This window comes from Sorex araneus, chromosome 3 (genome assembly GCF_027595985.1).
Source record: "Sorex araneus isolate mSorAra2 chromosome 3, mSorAra2.pri, whole genome shotgun sequence".
Lineage (NCBI taxonomy): Eukaryota > Metazoa > Chordata > Mammalia > Eulipotyphla > Soricidae > Sorex > Sorex araneus.
In genome coordinates this window covers 202,170,739-202,191,986 of record NC_073304.1, presented here as the reverse complement: position 1 = coordinate 202,191,986, position 21,248 = coordinate 202,170,739, and the positions used below count along the sequence as shown (strand labels likewise).

The 21,248-nt window shown below is 43.7% G+C and overlaps 1 protein-coding gene across 1 annotated transcript in view; it reads left to right on the top strand.

Annotated features, from left to right (window-relative positions):
* Window positions 1-21,248, top strand: part of AATF (apoptosis antagonizing transcription factor) — a 121,410-nt gene that overhangs the window by 82,078 nt on the left and 18,084 nt on the right. Inside the window, exon 11 of the mRNA XM_055133385.1 lies at window positions 11,187-11,258. Within this exon, the coding sequence (XP_054989360.1) occupies window positions 11,187-11,258 (72 nt within the window). The remainder of the gene's footprint in view (window positions 1-11,186; window positions 11,259-21,248) is intronic.

Genomic DNA, 21,248 nt, shown 5'->3' with positions numbered 1-21,248 from the left:
ATAACGTATATAGCATCCTAAATATTGTGTTTAAATGAGGTGAAAAATAAGGTTTTTGTGAGGGAACAAATTTCTTACTGTAGGAAAATCCTCACCAGTGTGATCTCTTTAATGGAGTCATAACATAAACAGACAAAAGAAGGAGTAAAAGTAAGAATTAGAATTGCTAAACTTTTTGATTCAGTTTCTTTGTAACCATACACTCTCTCATTCACAGAAAGCTTCTGTGTTAAGAACTACTTGTAATTCAGTGCATATTGCAAAATATCATAAATTCATTGTATTAGGACAGTTTTAGGCAGATAGTTAATTCCATGTCCTTCTTAGAACCTTCCTACGACAAATGGGGATCTGTTTCATTTTCAAAGATCTTCAAAGAAGGGGCTGGAGTGATAGCACAGCAGGTAGGGCTTTTGCCTTGCATGCAGCTGACCCGGGTTTGATTCCCAGCATCCCATATGATCCCCTGAGCACCGCCAGTAGTAATTCCCGATTCCTGAGTGCAGAGCCAGGAATGACCCCTGTACATCACCGGGTATGACCCAAAAAGAAAAAGAAAAAAAAAATCTTCAAAGAAGCTGTTTCCACAACCACTTTAACTTGTTCTAGTATTTATTTAACGAAATTTCCAGGAGCTACCTTTTCTTTAACTTTGCAGTAGTGCAAAATAGCTTTTCATTCATCTTTTAATTTGGAGGTTCTTTGCTTTAAATATAGTTAAATTGTCATAGTTCACTTCTTTTCATATGTTGAAATTTTTTTTTTTTTTTTTTTTTTTTGCTTTTTGGGTCACACCCAGCAATGCACAGGGGTTACTCCTGGTTCTACACTCAGGAATTACCCCTGGCGGTGCTCAGGGGACCATATGGGATGCTGGGATTCGAACCTGGGTCAGCCTGGGTTGGCCGCGTGCAAGGCAAGCGCCCTACCCGCTGTGCTATTGCTCCAGCCCCACATATGTTGAAATTTTTAAATCTTCATGTGTACCCAGATCAGTTTTCATTGTAATGGTTTAGTGTGTTTTTATTGTAATGGTTGAGAAACAGATGCCTGAGTTTGAACTCCAGTCTAGACACTGAGTTTGGCAAGACCCATACAGTCAGAATGCTAGGTTCTCTATTCCTGAAAATGAGGTGATCATCCTGCGGGGCTGTCGGGTCACTGTGGGGATTGAACAGAAGGCACGCTGTGAGTGAGTGTTGGTATTCCTGCTGTCATGAGCACTCCATGACAGGCTCAGTCCCTGAATCTAGGCTCATTTATCTGCTTACGTGCCTCATTTGGACCTGTCTCTTGCCTATCCCGAACCCCTACTCCCGATTTAACATTCGTCTGTCCAGGGCCAGGGAGATCGCCCAGGGAGGGCATAAGGCACTTTGCCTCAAGTATCCCCAGCCCCTAGTGATGCTCAGGTACTCCCCTGAGCATGGGCAGGAGTAAGCCTCAGGCACTGCTGGTGGTGACCCCAAAACAAAAGTAAAATTGTCCAGGCTAAAGGAGAACGTTATTCTTTAGTTCTTAGATTAATTTGTATCTAATATTGTACTTTTCAGATTGGAATCTCTTGAGGGCTATAAATGTTCTCTTGAGGAGATGAGGATTTCAAATCAGGAGTCTGGGGTACAAACTCTGGCTCAATTTGGCTTTGTAATTTTGCTTATTATTTATTCTCCAGGTCTTACTTTCCTCATTAACTAAGCAGGGGTACTGATCCCTACTTCATTGATTTGGCTTGAGGACTAAAATAACGTGTAAACATTGACACATAGTCCGTTTTCAAGAATCAGTTTCTTTGGTTACTCTTGTTTTTATTGGCATTGCTCTTCAAAAGAGAGGAAAATATATTTTTCTTTATCCTACTGTTAAGACTTTGAACAGTATGGGACAAGTAGTTTGGACACTAATTGAGCTTATTTGTCCTTTAAGATAACCCCGGTTTTGGTATCTAGTATAGTATCACTGTCATCCCGTTGTTTGTCGATTTATTCTAGCGGACACCAGTAACGTCTCTATTCCTCTCAGCCCTGAGATTTTAGCAGCCTCTCCTTACTTGTCTTTCCCAACAATTGGAGGTTCTTTCAGGGTCGGGGAATGAGACCTATTGTTACTGTTTTTGGCATATTAAATACACCATGGGTAGCTTGCCAGGCTCTGCCCGTGCGGGTGGGATACTCTTGGTAGCTTGATGGGCTCTCTGAGAGGCATGTATATACTGTCATCCCATTGATCAACGATTTGCTCGAGCAGGCCCAGTAACGTCTCCATTCATCCTAGCCCTGAGTTTTAGCAGCCTTTCTTTACTTGTCCTTCCCAGTGGTGCCGCATTAGATGCTCTTCAGGGTCAGGGGAATGAGATCCATCATTGTTACTGTATTTGGTATATGAATATGCCACGGGGAGCTTGCAAGGCTCTCCCATGTGGGCAGTAAACTCTTGGTGGCTTGCCAGGCTCTCCAAGAGGGAGAACTAGGCTATTAGGTGTTGCGTGACTGCATCGCAGCTGCTCGCGCTTCTGAGAGCTTGGTTTTATAGTCTCTGGATGTTGGCTGTTGATGGGATTATACAGTGCCAGGGGCAGTTTCTGGGTGTGACTGCCTAGCTACTGGAAAATGGGGAATCTAGGTGAAAGAGGCCCAGTCTCGATCCGAGCAGCCTTAGAAATCTCAGCCCCGCACACCTGGGTTCCTCTGCCGGTTCTTTCATGCATGAGGCTCATTCAAACATGTGGAGTATGAGAAAAGCCAAAAAGTATAGTCGAAGTGACATATGCACTTATATGTTCACCGCAGCACTGTTTACAATAGGCAGAATCTGGAAAAAACCCGAGTGCCCTAGAACAGATGACTGGTTGAAGAAACTCTGGTACATCTATACAATGGAATACTATGCAGCTGTTAGAAAAAATGAGGTCATGACGTTTGCATATAAGTGGATCAACATGGAAAGTATCATGCTAAGTGAAATGAGTCAGAAAGAGAGAGACAGACATAGAAAGATTGCACTCATCTGTGGAATATAGAATAATAGACTATAAGACGAACACCCAAGAATAGTAGAAATAAGTACCAGGAGGTTGTCACCATGGCTTGGAGGCTGTTCTCTCATTCTGGGCAACTCAGAGAAGGGAACAGCAAGTAAAATGTGGTTGTTGGTCATGTGGGGGAAAGATGATGTGGGCCAAATATAGACTAGAGACTGAACACAATGGCCACTCAACACCTTTATTGCAAACCACAACACCTAATCAGAGAGAGAGAACAAAAGGGAATACCCTGCCATAGTGGCAGTGTGGGGTGGGGGGAGACGGGACTGGGGAGGGGGGGAGGGATGTTGGGTTTACTGGTGGTGGAGAATGGGCACTGGTGAAGGGATGGGTTATCAAACTTTGTAAGGGAGAAACATGAGCACAAAAATGTATAAATCTGTAACTGTACCCTCACGTTGACTCACTAATTAAAAATAAACTATTAATTAAAAAAAAAACATGTGGAGTATAGTATAGTATAGTATATCTAGTATAGTACCCTATAGTTAATTCATCAGAAGACATTTGGGATGATTGTGAGAACAGTAAAATTAGCTTGCTCAGTTTCATTACCCATCAGGTAATGAGAGATAACTGAAACTTTGAACATAACACAGATCAGGAAATCTGAGAGTTAGAGAAATAAACACTTCTTTAGTGTTGCAAGTAACTTGGAGAACATAGGTCTATAGTTTATAAATCTAAATACATTTATCAGAGTTATCAGGTTGAAAGGGAAAAAACCCAGAATTTTATTTTAATAGCAACTCTTTTCTTAGTTTATTAAATTAACCTTTTAAGATGTTAATTATGTGTTTGCACTGCAAATGCATAGATCTGTTTTCATAGCATTTTGATAGTGATTGAAATTCCCACACACCCATAAATTCAGAGACTTTTAAAACCTACTCTGATAAGTGGCAAATGAAAGAGAAATTTTATTTAAACTGGGATAAACATTAAAATATAATAACTGGTTTATTAAAATATATGGTAGAGGCTGGAGAGATGGTTCAATCCCCGATACCCCATATGGTCCCTGAGCACCGCCAGGAATGATTCCTGAGTGCTGAGCCCAGATTGCCCCTGAGCATTGCTGGTTTGTAGCCCAAAAACCAATAAAATTTATGGGTAAAGTTTTGTTTGGGGCCACATCCTGTGGTATTCCAGGGCTGCTCTGGCCCTACTCTGGGATTCATTCTTGGGGGACCATGAGGTGCCAGTGAGTGGGCCTCCCATATGCAGAGCATGCACTTAGCCCCTTGAACTCTCTCTGTCCAGAGATAAATTATTCTGTTTGTTTGTTTTTTTTGTACTAGATGTTTTTTAAGTTGAGGGACCTGGAAAGGTAGCACAGTGACTTCCAGCATCTGCCTTGCACACAGCTGATGGTCTTGAACTCAAGCCCCTGGAATTCCAGGTGTACTGAGCTGTCCTGGAGCTCTGCAGGTGCAGTCCCCACACAAGGGATCTCTGGCTACTCCACAGAAAGGGCTGTGACAGTCCCTCCAGCCCTAGGGCAGTTTGGCCAGGAAGTATGACCCCTCCCTGGCCAGTCGCACAACTATACCTGTGTGTCTCATCAAGGAATGTGGAGCCCCCTCTGTCCCCAGCAAACCCCCTTTTAAGAATGATAACTGGAAGAATATAAGCCTTGGTGTGTACCGTGGCCTAGTGTGTAAATCTACTTTAGCTTGGTAATGCAACTCCTGGCCGGCACCACTGTAGCACTTTAGCACTGTCATCCCATTGTTCATCGATTTGCTCAAGCGGGAACCAGTAACGTCTCCATTGTAAGACTTGTCACTGTTTTTGGCATATTGAATATGCCACAAGTGGCTTGCCAGGCTCTGCCGTGCAGGCGGGATACTCTCAGTAGCTTGCCCGGCTCTCCACAATTTAAAAGTATGTGAGGGGCCAGTGAGATAGTGTAGCTGCAGGACACTTGCCTTGTTCACTACTGGTATCTCTGGCACCTCATATAAACCCTGAGCATCATCAGGTATGGTCCAAAAGCCAGAAAAATGGGGGGGAAGGGAATTAAAATGTGTTGCTATCAAACTCAGGTGAATGTGTAACCCCAGTCATTGTGACGACAACAAAAGGAAGGGAGAGAATAAAATTTTAAAATGAAGGATATGAGTATATGAGAGTTTGGAAGTGGTTTGACTCCTGTTTTCCAAGGAATGTGGGGAACCTGGACATACGGTGTCAAGAATAGGACCCAGACAGAGGAATGCTTACTTAATGAGACAGACAGAAGGAGAACCTCTGAAGAGTGGTAAAGCATTGAGGTTAGTGGACAAGAAAGAGCGGTGATGTAGAAAGAGCAGTGAAGGCAGAAAGTGTTTAAGAAGACTCCAGAGCGTTTAATCCTGAGGGAACTCAGGATGGGAACAGTTCACCTCACAGTGCACTTCCTGGTGTGCAGAGATGTGATTAATAGCAGTCAAGATACATGCAATGGAGTATCTTGCAGCCACAAGAAAAAGAACAAAGTCATGTTGTTCGTGCAGCTTGAATGGCATGGGAGGGTATCGGGTGATGAAGTGGACAGGATGTAGGTTGGGGCATGGGTAGACACTCTTGGACACTTTGGTGGTGATAAAGGGTGCAGTAACTGTATGCACCCAAAATGTCAACAAGCAGTGGGGTCCCGTTTGTGGGGGAGAATGGAGATCAGAGCAGTGTGACGTAAGGATAGTGGTGGCTGGAGGCTAGGGGCAGTAGCTTTGTACAGCAATTCTCTGGACTCTTGGCACTGCTGTAACCATATCTCTCCCACACCCAGGCTTTGGTGCTAGAGCCTAAACTGGAAAAAATAATCTGCCAATGGATGTTTAAAAAAAATCAGTGGACAAGAGTTAGAGGTGTTAAAAAAAAGTAACATCAAAAAAAAAAAAAGGAAAAGCTTGAGTACGTTTTTTGGTCTTAAATCGTATGTTCTTCTAACATAGATAGCTGCTGGAAAGAAGATAGTAGGAACTTTACAGTGGAAAGACCCAGCAAATGCCTCCTTAAGCAAGCATTTAAGATTACCATCAGTGTTAATGCCCATCTAGGCTACCCATACCTTCTGCACAAGACACCATCATTTCTGTGGAATTCGTGAGATCTTACCACAGAATGGTCATGCAGATCCACACGATGAGATGCTTTAAAGAGTAACATACTGGGGCTAGGGAGCTAGTAGCCCAAATGGTTGGAGGGCAGGCTTTGGTGCTAGAGCCCCAGGTTTGATAGCTAGCACTCAATAGTCTCCCCCCTCTGCAAATAGTCCCCCCAAATAATAGACTGGTATTTACCATCATCAAAAGTTTCAAGGTAATGAACAAGAAGGCCTGGGAAATTGCCACAAATTGAAGGCTACAAAGGAGGCATAGCGATGGGCAACCTGTACTCCTAGCATGGCACCCGAGAAAGAAAAAAAAAAAAAAACAGGAGAAAACTAGTGAGATTTGACTAAGTTTAGTTAGTTGCTTAGTTACAGCATTGTACCTGTGCCCATGCAATGCACAGGGGTTACCTTCTGGCTTTGCACTCAGGAATTACTCCTGGTGGTGCTCGGGGGACCATATGGGATGCTGGGAATCAAACCCAGGTCGGCTGCGTGCAAGGCAAACGCCCTACCCGCTGTGCTATTGCTCCAGCCCCTCTGTACTATTTTTGCAACTATTTAATGAGTACAAATATCGCATAACAAAGTTTGGTGTCTTTTTTTTTTTTTTAAGTAGGGCTGGAAAGATAGTTACAAGATTAAGGGGCTTGCCAGGCATGCAGGTGGGGCTCCGACAGTGATTCAAACCCCAGCCCTGAATATGGTCCTCTGACCACTGCCGGGTGTGGCCCTTGAGCACCTTCGGGTGTGGTCCCCCCTCCAGAAGTAATAAATTGGTTAATGTGTTTTGAATGTTCAGTTTTGTCATCCAGATTCATCTGATTTTCTGTGTAACCATCCATTGAGTGGATGTGGTCAGAATCGGAGAATAATTTTATTTTTGTGTTTTGGACTTCCCAAGCTAGGTGCAGTTGACCCAGGGCCCCGTCCTCTTGCTCCTGACCCACTTGTCTGGTGGTTCAAAGGTCATACCCAGCAGTGCCTGGTGGGGCCTGTAAGGCCATGCCTGAGTGGTGAAGACTAACACCTTAGGGCCTCAAGCATGCATGGCCTGGGCTCTAGTTCTCTGAGGTATTGCTGTGCTATTTTGGTTTTGGGGCCACACTCGGCGATGCTCAGCTGCTCCTGGCTCTGTACTCAGAAATCAGTGTGGTGGTGCTCATCCAGGTCAGCTGCGTGAAAGGCAAGTGCCTTACCTGCTGTACTATCTCTCAGGCCCTGTGCGCTACTTATTAATAGCAAGAGTGGTGACTGACAGGTAAAAACTTTCACTGCCCGGCCCTGCTAAGCAATCTAGCCCAACAGAAGTAGAGAAAGAAACTTTGTTGCTAAGCCCTCTAAATTTGAAACATATCTCTCCCACACTCTGGTTTTTGAGACCTTGAGCAAGTTATTTTATCCCTGTAATTCAATAGTCTGCTCTGTGAGGAATGGAAATAAAAGTCACATCCACTAGAGTCATTATGTAGACTAAATTAGCCTAAGCATGCACTGCTTAGAGAAGTGCCATAACTCACCGAGCCTTACAGAAGCAGCAAGACCTCGGCTGGGATTTGAGCTACTCGGTCTGATTCCAGTCCCCATGCTTCTAACTTGACACTGCTGAGGTTGTCCGGGCAGGACCAGCTGGCTAATGCAGGCACCAAAATGCCATCTCCACTATATTAGCATTCTGCCCTGAAGGATTAAAGCATTGGGCTTAGGCTAGATGAGAATATTATAAATAACTTTCTAAAGTTAGACTCAGGAAGTGCTGGTGAGATGTGTGAAACATAGTTACCCTGCCCTTGCTGATACTAGCTGACAAGTTTTTGTCCTTTGTTTTCAGTCGGATTGAGAAGATAACATTTCTAGAAATGCCATAGCAAAGATAAACATTATTTGTAGATACAAATGCAAATATTAGCAGATCAGGGGGCACTAGACAGGGGGTAGGGCAACTTGCTTGTTGAATGCTAGGAAATAATTTATTAAAAAATGTTATTTTAGCTTTTGGAATTATAATTATTAATCTTTATTGTATTTAGCCTTGTGTAAGGGAATTTATCGTGCCTGAGAATGCAAAGTGTAAATGGATTAAACTCTGGGGCCTTTAATAATATGTCCTATGGTATTTGTCTATTTGTTTGCAATAAAAGTACACTTTCCTTTTTTTTTTTTTTTTTTTTTTTTGCTTTTTGGGTCACACCTGGCAATACACAAGGGTTACCTCCTGGCTTTGCACTCAGGAGTTACTCCTGGCAGTGCTCAGGGGACCATATGGGATGCTGGGATTCGAACCCGGGTCGGCCGCGTGCAAGGCAAACGCCCTACCTGCTGTGCTATTGCTCCAGCCCCCACTTTCCTTTTCTTAATAAGAGGTGTTTGGTACTAAAGCATGCATCCATCCTCAGCAGCCCCAAGATGATGAAAACATTGCATTAGGACACAGTACAAAAATCATCTGTAATTAATTACTTCTTAAAACCCATCTTCCATCATTTATTAATAGTTATTACATGTATTATATTGAAATTCATAAATATCCAACCGAACAGAGCCATACAATAAAAACATTATTTGGGGGGCCAGAGAGTTAAAGGATATGGTTTAAGGATATGCATGCATTGTCTCAAGTTCAGTCTGTGGCACCACAGGGTCCCCCTTAAGCACAGCTGGGTAGATAGTCTGCAATGTCAACGCCACACTCATTGGCCCAAACACACCACAGCAGCCAGCCATAGTGCTGACTTGTGAGGCCTGCAATAACAGGCCAGGTTTCTGGGAGTGTCCCTAAGACCCTGCCTCTGAGCATTTTAGGGGAAGGTGGGCCACATCTGGTGTTGTTTGGGGATTGCTCCAGTGGCTCTTAGGGGACCATGTACCACCCATGGTGCCAGGAATTGAACCAGGATTAGCCACATGTAAGGCAAGTACCGTAACCCCTGTCCTATCTCTCTGACGCCTGTGTAGTAATTGTTCTAGTAGCTATATTTAAAAATGCAAATAGCAACCAGAGCCATTGGTCTAGTAGCTACATTAAAAATGCAAATGGCAACCAGAGCCATACAGTGGCTAAGGCCCTTGTCTTGTTTGTGGCCAATCTGGGTTTGGTCTCCAATACCCCATAGAATTTACTCCTTGTTCTGCACTCAGGGATTATTCCTGGTGGTCTGGGACCATATGGGATGCCAAGAAGCAAATCCAGGTCAGCCTAGTGCAGAGCAAACAACCTACTGGCTGTATGCTCAGGCCCCAGGTTTTATTTATTTATTTAAAATTTTTCTAAGCCTGGAGTATGTCTTGAAATTACAACCCATCTTATTTCAAACTATCCACATTTTAAGCAATCAGTAGCTACATGTAAACAATAGCTGTTGCATTGGCTGCACAGCTATGAAGTATGTAAGTTTATATAGTTGGTAGTCTTTGTCCAAGAAAGTAATTAAACCCTTGCTTGAACAGTCAAGATTAGTATTCACTTTTTCAGGTGAACAACAAAGTTTCAGTTTAAGGACATTACAAGTCACTTATTAACGGTATCCATGCTTTAGAGTAGTCCCTTCTTACAACCTAGTTCCCATGGCTGCCCAGAACTACAGAGAGTGCTGAGCGCTAACTACACATGTTCATTTCTGTGGCGGAGTTTGCTTTTATAAGTTAAGCACAGGGGCTGGAGGGATAGGAAGGCTTGTAGGGTGCTTGCTTTGCACATGGCCAACCTGGGTTCCATCCCTGACACCCCCTACAGTCCCCTGAGCATTGCCAGGAGTAATTTCTCAGTATCAGTGATGTGGCCTAAAAACCTAAATAAATGAAAATAATTAAGCATAATAAATTAATAGTGCAACAGGGAGATAGATGCAGGAGGCCCTGATTTGACCTCCCACACTGCCTGGTCTCCCCAGTTTTGCTTGGAGTGACCAGTTTTGCTTGGAGTGACCCCATGAGCACTGGTGACTAATGCTCAAAAAGAGAAAAGCAGTGAAAGCTGGAGGCTTAGCTGTCAGAGTTAAAGAATTAAATGATTTATATATATGAAACTATTTTATAACTACAAAACATTATGCCTATGAAGTATTTGTTTTATTTTTGTTTGCATGGTATTGCACCCAAGTTGAAATTTGTTTGTTTGGGGCTACACTCAACAGTGCTTAGGGCTAACTCCTTGCTTTTTGCTCAGGGATCACTCCTGGTGGTTCTCAGGGAATGGTATGGGGTGCCCGAGATTGAACCCAGGTCAGCTGAGTGCAAGGCATTCAACTGTACTGTTTCTCCAGGTCCCCCAAGTTGACATTTTTTTATTACAATTTTAAATGTGCGTACTATCATGCTAGCTCTGGAAGAAAGGGATACCTTCTTTGAATTCTGTTTTCTGATTTGGTGTATGAAATGTTGTGTATGCATTAAGTCTCTTTCATCAAAGACTCTTAAAACTTCAAACAGAAATGTCCCTTTTTTTCTGTTGGTGAGTGAAGATGATGCAACATATTTCTGAAGCACCCAATCAAAGATCTGGGATCAAGCGTATACGCTCCTTCATTTGAAGATGGGTGAGGTGGAGCCAGTGAGGAGAGATGATAGGGAATTCTAGAAGCTGTTTCTGATTCAGAGCCAGTGCCAGGGAATGCTGGTAGCTGTGAGGCTGTGCCTTTTGTATTAGCCCTTTATCAGTGGCAGCTTAGCAACACGAAACCTGATTAAGATGTATGTAGAGGAGGCCAGCAGTGGTCCAGCCCTCACCGTCCTTTGCTTGGACTAATGTTTAAGGGTTAGTATCTTGCTCAAGGCTACAAGCATATCTACTCTTTGGGGGGCTGTTATATAAATAAATGGGCCTCTGGAACTACTGTCATTTACAATGTGCTGTTATCAGATCTCCTGTAGTATTAAAGAATGTGGAAACACAGTGGTGAGTGATGTATGCCTCTAAAGTGGCCCCTGTTCCACTGGAGCTTGAGTTCCCGTGGTCAGTTCTGGAGTTTGTGAGCTCTTAGAATGCGTTCGTGTTTCTCGATTAATAGTTGCTAATGTTGCTGCCTGTTTGTTTCCTGCTTTATTTAGGTTTCACGTCCTTAGCAAGCTCCTGAGCTTCATGGCACCTATTGACCATACTACAATGAATGATGACGCCAGGTGAGTAATAGATTAATTCTGTGTCTCAAATGGCCTCATGACAGCCTGATATTGACCTGCTCTACAGCCTGTCGCCCTCTCGGTTTCTTCTTATCAGTTACCCATTTGTCATTGGCATCATAGCAAGAGTCCTTGTCACATCTCTTCCCTGCCATAATTAGTGAAAAACCAAAACAGAATTTCCATGGCTCTCAGTGGTGCTTCTGGTGGGTTTTGGGGTTTGTTTGGGCTGTTTTGTTTTGACCGTATGTTGAGCTACCTGCCTAGTGCGTCCAAGCTGGCCTCTGTGACAGACAGGCCCAGGTGGCGCGTGCCCTTGCCCTCTGCACGGGTCACTCTTGTGCACGTGCTGTCCTTTTGCAAAGGACTCTTTCAGAGGTCGATCTGGAGATGGGTGTGTATTTGGTTATTTGTTGTGTTTGTTCAGGCTGATGTGGATTTCTTGTTGGTTTTTTTTTTCCTTTCTTCAGTATTTTAACAAAAGAACTACATGCTCATTCTATAAAGCTGAAAAAATGGTAAAAATCTGTAAGAAAAAAAAGTCTCTGTTCACCATATTCCATGCATAGGGGCTGTTCCAAGCTGGACGCTGAGGGTCTTTGAGGTGTAGGGATCGAGCCCAGGGCTCCCACATGCAAGCATGCCCTCCAGCACTCTGAGCCAGCTTCAGAAACAACTGTTTTATTTTGGGGCCACACCCTGTGATATTTAGAGGGCTACGCTTGGCTCCATGCTTGGGGATTGCTCTCTGCAGTGCTCAGGGAACCATGTGGTGCTGGAGATTGAACCTGGGCCTCCTGCGTGTCAAGTAAAGCATATGCACGGGGTGCCCTATCCAGCTAACCATTGTTTAAGATGATCATTTCTTCTATGTTTGTTACTTAGCTTTGTACCACTGTGAAGAGCTTTCCCTTCATTTATTTTATGTTCTCTTATATTGGAACAACTTCCCTATTTCACCCACTGAATTCTATTTTTATTTAAACTTGTTCTAGAAGCTTCTTCAAGCTGACTCCTGAGCTTTTGAGGTGTCGCCAGTTGTTCTCTGAGTACTTCCTTACTTGCTGACACAGAGTCATCTCATACACTCCCCATTCCAGTGCTGGAATTTAGGCTTCCTCAAAGGAGAATTGTTTCATTTTAGCCCATCGTGTCTTTTCGAAACCAGGATCTAGATGCTGGGGTTGCTGGTTGCTCCTGGGCATCACCGTGTCTGTGCCCTGTGTGCACTGGGGTGGAAAGTGTCCTCACACAAGCAAGCCCATAGGCCCATGACCACCCTTCACTTCTTGAAATAGTTCCTTTCAGTACCTCCTGCACGTTCTTGTTTTCCTTCTTTATATAATTAAGATTTTACTCTGTTGAGTTTTGTTTTTTTTAACTGTCGTATATGCTGTGAGTATTTTCATATCATTGGGATTTTTCTGGGGAACCAGGGAGATTGTCCAGGTGGAGCCCTGAGTTCTCTTCTCAGCGCTCATAGCTCCCCCCTGCCCGCCCCTACACCCCATCCCCTCCTGCTCCCCTGGTCACTGCCAGTCCTCCGGTAGCTGGGAGCGGCCCCTCGGAAAAGGTAATATGGAATTCTTTGCTAAGCTAAGTAAACTGAACTTTAAAATTCCTGGTTCTTGTTTGGGGGTAGCACCTGACAGTATGCATGGGGCAGCTCCTGGTAGCACTCTGAGAGTTGCGCCATTGTTGAGGGACCGTGTGGCTATGGGGATCGAACCAGATATTTGCCAGGGGACACATTTAGTCAGAATATTGGCTCATGTAGGTTTTGCTACCTTTATCCCTCAACCCCACATTTAATCTTCTTATTTGACAGTGTGCATTGTTTGCTACTAACTATATCAGATTTGCTCCCCTTGTCCGAAAAGTATCAGATCTGCAAGTTTAGGTGAGCATGATTATTATTATTTGTTATTAGTATTATTTTTGCTTTGTTCAGTTCTTTGAATATGATAGAACTCCTGATGGGTTTGAGTGCACTTATACTCAGCCTTTGTGACCTCATGTGCTCTAAACGAATGCCTGTGTATGGCTGCCTTTTCCATTGATTTATGGGTCTGCTCTGTTTTTTAAAAATTAGAGTAGAATGAGTGCATTGTATATTCTGTGTTGGAATGACATGAAAAAATTACGCCAACAAGAAAGGAAAATTAGGTGCTTAAAAACTAAGTCGAATCCATTAAGGTAACATTATTATCCCAGGCATAAAGCAAAGCCTCTTTTAAATAATAGTGGCATCTTTTGAATACAGTACTAGTAGGTCATTTAGAAAAAAATTCTTTCTTAACTCTTAGTTAATTAAGACTTTTTTCAAATCACTCAATAATCTCTGGGCCCTCATCTTTCTAACTTTTTATTTATTCACGCATAATTCTTAGTTGAGGGTTTTCACCATACCCAGTGGTGCTTCAGAGCTATTCCTGGCTCTCTGCTGAGGGATGACTCTTGGCTATGCTCAGGGACCACATGCGACACTGGGGATCAAACTGGGACCACTGCATGCAAGCCAAGTGCCTTAACTCCTGCACTACCTCTCTAGCGTCACTTATAGTTCCTGAGGGTATTTTAGACCTAAAGATGACTTTAAAATGGTTATTATTTAGGTCTGTGTTGACTTTGGTCTGCTGGACAGATAAGTCCTGATAACGGGGCACATGCAAGCAGAGACACAGCAGGCAGTCATTGGTGGGCCCAGCATCTCTTGCCCTTTCTCACCTTTCTCAGCATCAGCTAGTGAGCGTGCATTCAACGTAAGGAAGAAGAGAAAAAGAGTGGTGCTTGTGTACCGGTTTCCTTTTATCATAAAATTAAAATCTTCCTCAGAATTCCCACCAGCAGAGTTTCTGTAGCTCATTGGCTGAACAGTGTCACACTGACACTTTGTTGGAGTGGAACAGGAAAGGCAGAAGTGTTGGAAATGTGTTGATTAGGTAACAGCCCTTATGGTGTCCTCTGTTTAGGGGACAAAGACCAGCCCTTGTGGGCCGGCGACTGATTATCAGTCAGCACATTCTTCAGCTGAGCCGGCCACCTAAGGAATCTGGTGGAAGTCATACAGTGCAAGAGCGGAGCACTCATTTCTACGCACTCGTACTGTTCCCTCGGGACCAGAAGCATACACAGGGTCACTGAAGAATGAGGAACTTTCATGATCGGTAGAACATCTGTATCAACACATACTACTTCTCACAAGCCAAATAGCTTTGGTTTTGCTCAGCTGTCAATGTCATTTTTGGTGCGCATGTATGAATAGATAACGTCTTTTGATGATTTTGAAGTAGAGAAGGAGCAGGTATGACACCAAGGGCAGAAAGATCTGACCACGTAAATGTCATGCTGCAAACAAAGTTCGGAGTGAAAAATTAGACACCGAAGACAAAGTTTTCAGCAAAAGTTCAGTGTACTGAGGGAGTAGGTGGACAGGATATAATGGGGGTATGGGCATGGGGTGGAGGGAGTATGAGCTCTTGGGTGTGCCAAGGTGAGGTAACTGTGCACCAAGACCACAAATGTCAACACCACTGTAAGCACATGAACTGTAATTTAAAAAAAATTTTAAACCCTAAGAAATAAGGACATAATCTAAAATATGTCATTTGGCCGGGGCTTGAAGAATAAGGCTATAGAAAAGGAAATAAGTATGCAAAGAGAGCAAAAATGAAAAGTTTCAGTGTAGTACATTTTCTTCACTATGTAGTAATTCTATGTAAAGAATTATTTTGACCACAGAGATGGTATAGGGATTAAGGCACTTGCCTTGCACACAGCTGACCTGGGTTTTGATCCCTGGCACCCTATGTGGTTCCCCGACCACCACCGAAACTAATTCCTGAGTGCAGAGCCAGGAGTAAGCTCTGAGCATCACTGGATGTTACCCCCCCCCACACACACACACACACACACTACTGTTTTGGAAAGATCTCCAAGTTATTGTGTGAACTGGAGAAACAGTGCTTATAATACCACCAATATATGTTTTTAAAATAAATATGTTTATATACACACATTCATACATACATATACACATATATGTATTTTTGTGTTAACAATGTTTAGAAAAATTTCTCTAAAGTCATTTTTGTATTTTTCAGGTTATGTTTGTCTTGTTTTTTTGAGTCATACCTGGCAGTGCTCACAGGCTGTCATGCCTGGCTCAGTGCTTCGGGTCCCTCCCAAAAGTGCACAGGGGACTGGGTGCTACTGGGGATCAAGCCTGTGTGTCAAGTCTGTGCTCCATCTCTTACCATAATGTTTACCTGTGGGTAAAGGCATGAATGAGAAGGGGCAAAGGGAGATTTTCAGCCTTCAATTTCAGCTTCTAGTTTGTTCTATAGGCTGGAGCGATAGCACAGTGGGTAGGGCGTTTGCCTTGCACGCAGCCGACCCGGGTTCAGTTCCTCTGTCCCTCTCAGAGAGCCTGGCAAGCTACCCGTGGCGTATTTGATTTGCCAAAAATAGTAATAACAAGTCTCACAATGGAGACGTTACTGGTGCCCACTTGAGCAAATCGATGAGCAATGGGACCACAGTGCTACAGTTTGTTCTATCTTTCGCCGTGAGAATATGTTCATATTATTTGTCGTTAAAAATGAAGGAACTTCCCAGGGGCTGAGGCAGTTGCCCAGGCGGCACATTCCACACCTGTGCAAGGACCTGCGTTCATTCTCCTGCTCCCTAGGTGTAGCCCGACCCAAGTACCATCAGGCCAGCTGGCCCCTGGACCCCCTGAACATTGCTTGGGAGGTCCTTAAAGTTAAGAAGAAACTAAAACTGCACCAAACTCTTCATATGATTACGATAGAGTAGAGTGGAATAAAAGACACATCTTACCTTATAGTCAATTTATCTGGACAGTGTTTGAGTTTTTCCTTTTATAATCGGTTCATATTATTTTCTATCAGCAGGGACTTGCCCAGGGCTTGCTCCTGGCTCTGAGCTCAGAGGTCACTCCTTGACAGGCTCTGGGGACTATAGGGGATGCAGGGGATTGAGCGTGTGCAAGGCAAGTGCCCTACCTGCAGTTCCGTTGCTGTATTTAAAGGAAAGCTGTCGAGCCGAGGAGATAGCTCAGAGAATGTGTGCGGGGTTTTCATGCTGGGGCTCCAGGGTCAGCCCCCGGCACTGCAGGGTCTCCCAAGCCCCCAGGAACTGCCAACCAGCAGTGAGCCCAGAGTGGTCTGTGAGCACACTGTTGTGGCCTAAATCCAGAAGAGAAAAGAAAGAAAAATGATAGAAATAAATAAGTAAAATGAAAGAGCTTCTCTTTCTCTTATTGCTTCTGCCTTGCGGGCCGTATGGGTAAAACTGACTGTTTAATACCATTTGATTCTTTTTCCGCCTCGGCTTCGCCCATTAATAATGGTAAAATATACATAACATTAAATTTCTAGCTCTTTTCATTTCTTCCCGGAGGTAACTGCTCCTCTGGCTCCAGCTTTCCCTGGGTCCGGAGAGAGGCCCGTCTCTGCTCTTTATTGCATTTCACCTGGTTTTCTTGGGGCCAGACCTGGCAGTGCTCAGGGGGCCTCTGTTCATGACACATTGTTCCGGGTTCACTGCTGGCAGTGTTGGGAGACCACGTGGTGCTAAGGGTTGAATCCCTTCTGCATGCAAAGCATGTGCGCTATCCCTTTGAACTCTCCTGGCCTTCTCCTTCCTTTAATTGTGACTGGTTTCCAATTTCTCATTCCACACATAGGTCTAAATTAGATTAATAGCCAGTTGTTGTTTTTGTGAGAGAGGGATTGAGTGTGTTACTCACCCTTGAATCTCCCATATCCTTTTGTTTTAACAAAAAAAGTCTGTACTTCAGTACAGTATACCAGGTAGTGTACTTACCTTGCATGTGGCTGCCTTGGGTTTGATCCCTGGCACCAAATATATTCCTCTGAGCTCTCCCAGAAGTGATCCCTAAGCACAGAGCCACGAGTAAGTCCTGAGTACTGCCTGGTGTGCCCCAAACCACCCCCCCACCAAAAATAAATAAATTAATTAAAAGTCTGTACTCAGTTAAATTGTATTGAAACTTGAACCAAACTCGTCAAAGAACAGAGAAGAGATTTTTTTAAAAAAGGAGCCTAGGAGATGGAATGATAGCACAGCAGGCAGGGCATTTGCCTTGCATGGACCGACCCGGGTTCGATTTCCAGCATCTTATATGGTCCCCTGAGCACCGCCAGGAGTAATTCCTGAGTGCATGAGCCAGTAATAACTCCTGTGCATCGCCCGGTGTGACCTAAAAGGAGAAAAAAAAAAGGAGCCTATTTAAATATCTATTTTAAAAATGGAGAATGAATTACTATGTTAAAAAATTCTTTTTAGAAATCAAAGCGATAGTGCAGTGGTTCTAGAATGCTTGCCTTGCACACGTCCGACCCAGGTTCAACCCCTGGTGCCACATATGACTAGTCCCCCAAACCCACCAAGAGTGATCCCTGAGTGCAGAGGAATAAGCCCCGAGCACTACTGTATATAGCCCCCAATAATCCCCACCAAAAAAAGATAAAGGTAAACACACACCACATACAGATAGATAGATATAAACACACATACATATTTTTTAAGGTAGTAGTTTTATTTCCATGTGTTTTGTATAGCATTATCTATTTAATTAATATCTGCTGATAAATATTTGGGGGTGAAGTGCAGGATTTTGTGCTGAGGAGTCTCTCCTAGAGGTGCTCAGGGGACCATATGCAGTGCCAGGGATCAAAAGGGTTGGCCATACACAAGGCAAGCTCCTGAAAGTACACTGTATTTTCTTTGTAGTCCTGATAAATATATGTATATTTTTTTCATTGTAGAAAATTTTCTCTCCTAGCCATCTATTTGAAAAGAAAGCAAACACCTTGTTAAATGTACAGTAACCTGGTTTGAGTTCACTGTTACCAGGTTCCCTTTGGGAACATTTCTTTCTGGATAAACATTTTTTTTTTTTTGGTTGGTTGGTTGGTTGGTTTTTGGGCTACACCCGGCTGTGCTTCGGAATCATTTCTGGTTGGCTCAGTGAGGGCACCGGAGATTTAACTCACTCCAGGTGCCTTGGGAAGAGGAGGGGAAGAGCCTTACCCTTCTGTGCTATCTCTCCGGTCCCAAACTTTGAACCTTTCTGTGCCTTCAGATTGCCTTTGTTTGTGAAAATCTTATGTACCATTTGATACTTGATGTTGCTTCTCTAGCAGATCTCTGCATTGGAGTAGGGAAGTAATTTCTGTCACAGACCTGATATTAAGAGACAAGGCAGTCCCTCTTTGCCCATGTATGGTGTGTTTTCATGCAAGGAAGAAGAGCGCCAGAAGCCTAACAAGTGGCTGCTGGTTCTGCTCAGTCCTGATGCTCTCAGCACAGATGCTCTCAGAGTCATTCTTACTAAGCTGGCAAAGTACTTTGCGATACTGCAGGAAGGTTATTAGTGAGCTAAGGAGAGAGAATTTGATATCTCATTAGTAGAGAATCCTATAAGCATATTGTCACCATTAAGAACAGGCCATTATGTCACGTGGTTTACAGAATTGCTGTTAACTTTCCCAACTATTAAAGTTCCTCTCATCTGCCCTCGGACAGAACTTCCTTTCCATGGCATAAAACCCCTGGAGTGCCATAAACCAAAGGGAACATGGAGTGAAAATTCAGTTGATCTCTTATGGCTCTAATAAAATGAAGAATGTGAGAGTCTAGAAGTAGTTGTCGGCTTTTTGCCTGTGCTATTGAAAGAGCCTCTGAAACACCTCTTTTTGTTTTTTGGGGTGGGGGTGGTCACACCAGGGGGCTTACTCCTGGTTCTGTGTTCAAGGATCGTACCTTGTGGGATTTGGGGGACCATATGGGATGCTGGGGATTGGACCCAGGTCAAGGGCATACAAGGCAAGCATCCTACGTGCTGTACTAACCCTTTAACTGCTCTAGTACAGACTTAAGGATGTTAGTTCTTGGGGCTGGGGTGATAGCTTAAAGGGATAGAATGTATGCCTTGCATGCATGATGCCCCAGGTTCAATTCTCCAGCACCGTACTGTCCCCTGAACACCTCTGGGTGTAGCCTTAGTGATTCTCAGGCACTACCAGGTGGTGCCTTTAAAATGAATATATAGGATTGGAGCAATAGTACGGCAGGTAGGGGGTTTACCTTGCATGTGGCTGACCCAGGTTTGATCCCCGGCATCCCGTATGGTCCCCTGAGCCCAGCCAGAAGTAATTGCTGTGTGCAGAGCCAGGCCCTGAGCACCACCAGGTGTGGCCCCCCCAAAACCACAAAATAAATAAAGAGGTTAGTGGACAGGGATATGGCTCAGTGTTAGAGCACTTGCCATGTGTGTCCTCATCATTGTTCAGAGGAAAAGGTGGGGTGGAGGAAGAGGTTAATTCTTTCTCCATTTGTTGCCTTGTTGTAGGTCAGATAGTAAAATGTGGCTAAAAGGAGAGCAAGTTCCAAGTAAGACCTCTGACAGGGAAGGCAGGGTGTTTCTCAGCGCTTCCCTCTGCCCCTGACTTGGGAGAAGCCTGGGCGTTGCTGTCAGTCTGGGGAAGGTTGAGAAATAGACTGATTTATGCTAAAGAGAGTCCATGCTTGTCTTGCTTTCCTGCTTCAGGGGGATTCCCAATTCTGGTGCTTTCCTCTGCTTCAGAGTATAGGTGATTGTATTTCCCAAAGAAGCTTTTTCTTAACACAGAGTGATAGGAATATTAGCATCTTATATAGCTCATTCCTTTGCAAAGAACCTAAAATGAAAGTACAGCAAGAATGTCCGTTATAGCCACACACACCCCCCAAAGAAAATAACCAACCCCACTTTCTCCACTCCTTTCGTAAAGCCGCTAGCATTAAAACAGACAAGGAGAGGATCTTTTAATGATAAGTACTAAGCAACAAATACATTCTTGTTTTACATCTGGAGTTTTAGAAAAGAAATGTACACATGTAATCCAGCCTTGTAAAGTGCTTTGTCAACATCACTGCCATGTTGTTCTTGAGGGGCCTGGGTATAATAGAATCTGTACAGGCAATTTATCTTCGGCGGCTTGCCATTTTTGTGTGTGGGTCTGCGCCCTAAATGTGGGCACATTCTGCTGTTCTACAGATGATATTTCTTTCCCCCTAATTGGTTACCTAGAGGTTACTTAGAGCATTTTTTTTTCATTTCCCTTTGCCCAGTTTATCCCTTTATTTAATAGGAGTATGCACTGAATCATAGTGTCATTTACTCGGCATTTCAGAGAATATCAGCTAACAACTCCTGAAATACCCCCCAGAGACTATTTTTCATGGGTTAAAAACTTGCAAGTGAACATGGTTAAGATACAGATTTTTCCCCCCTTTGGCTTCTTATCTTCTAAAAAGACACAGGTTATTTTGACAGGTGAAACAAGTCCAGGTAAATATGCAACACAGATCTAATCAGCAGGAGGGAGAGCAATATTTTCACTGGTGCTGCCTCTTAAACCAGCATCATTAAAGGCTCCCATTACTCTTTTATTAGAGCCTCCCTCTCTTCCTTATCAGATTCCCGAATGAACATAACTCATGGTAGTGATTTGATCTCTTGTTAAAGAGGATTACAGCTTTGCATTAACTCGGATTGACACACTTTATAATTCGCTTATTGATACTCAGGCGGTGGCTTCATATGTTTGACCCCCTCCCCAGGCAGTGCTGAGGGGAAAGGACTCCCATATGTCATCATTAAAGATGGTGCTCGGTCCGGAGACACGGTGGCTCACTTCTGCGGTAAGATCAGGAAGGGCAAAGCGGACGTTCTCAAGTTCAAACCTGAGGTTTGAGGCAGAGCGTTAAAACTAGGTTGAAAAGAAAGCATTGCTATTGCTCCTTCTATTCTTCCTGTTTTGCTGTTGACCAGTCTTATACAATTCCAGAGAATTTGCGATTTCAGATTGAAGCCTGATTTCAAACTGAATCAGATTAATTACAGATTTCAGGAGTAGAGTAAAAGATTAAAAAAAAAAAAAGCATGTCTTCTACAAA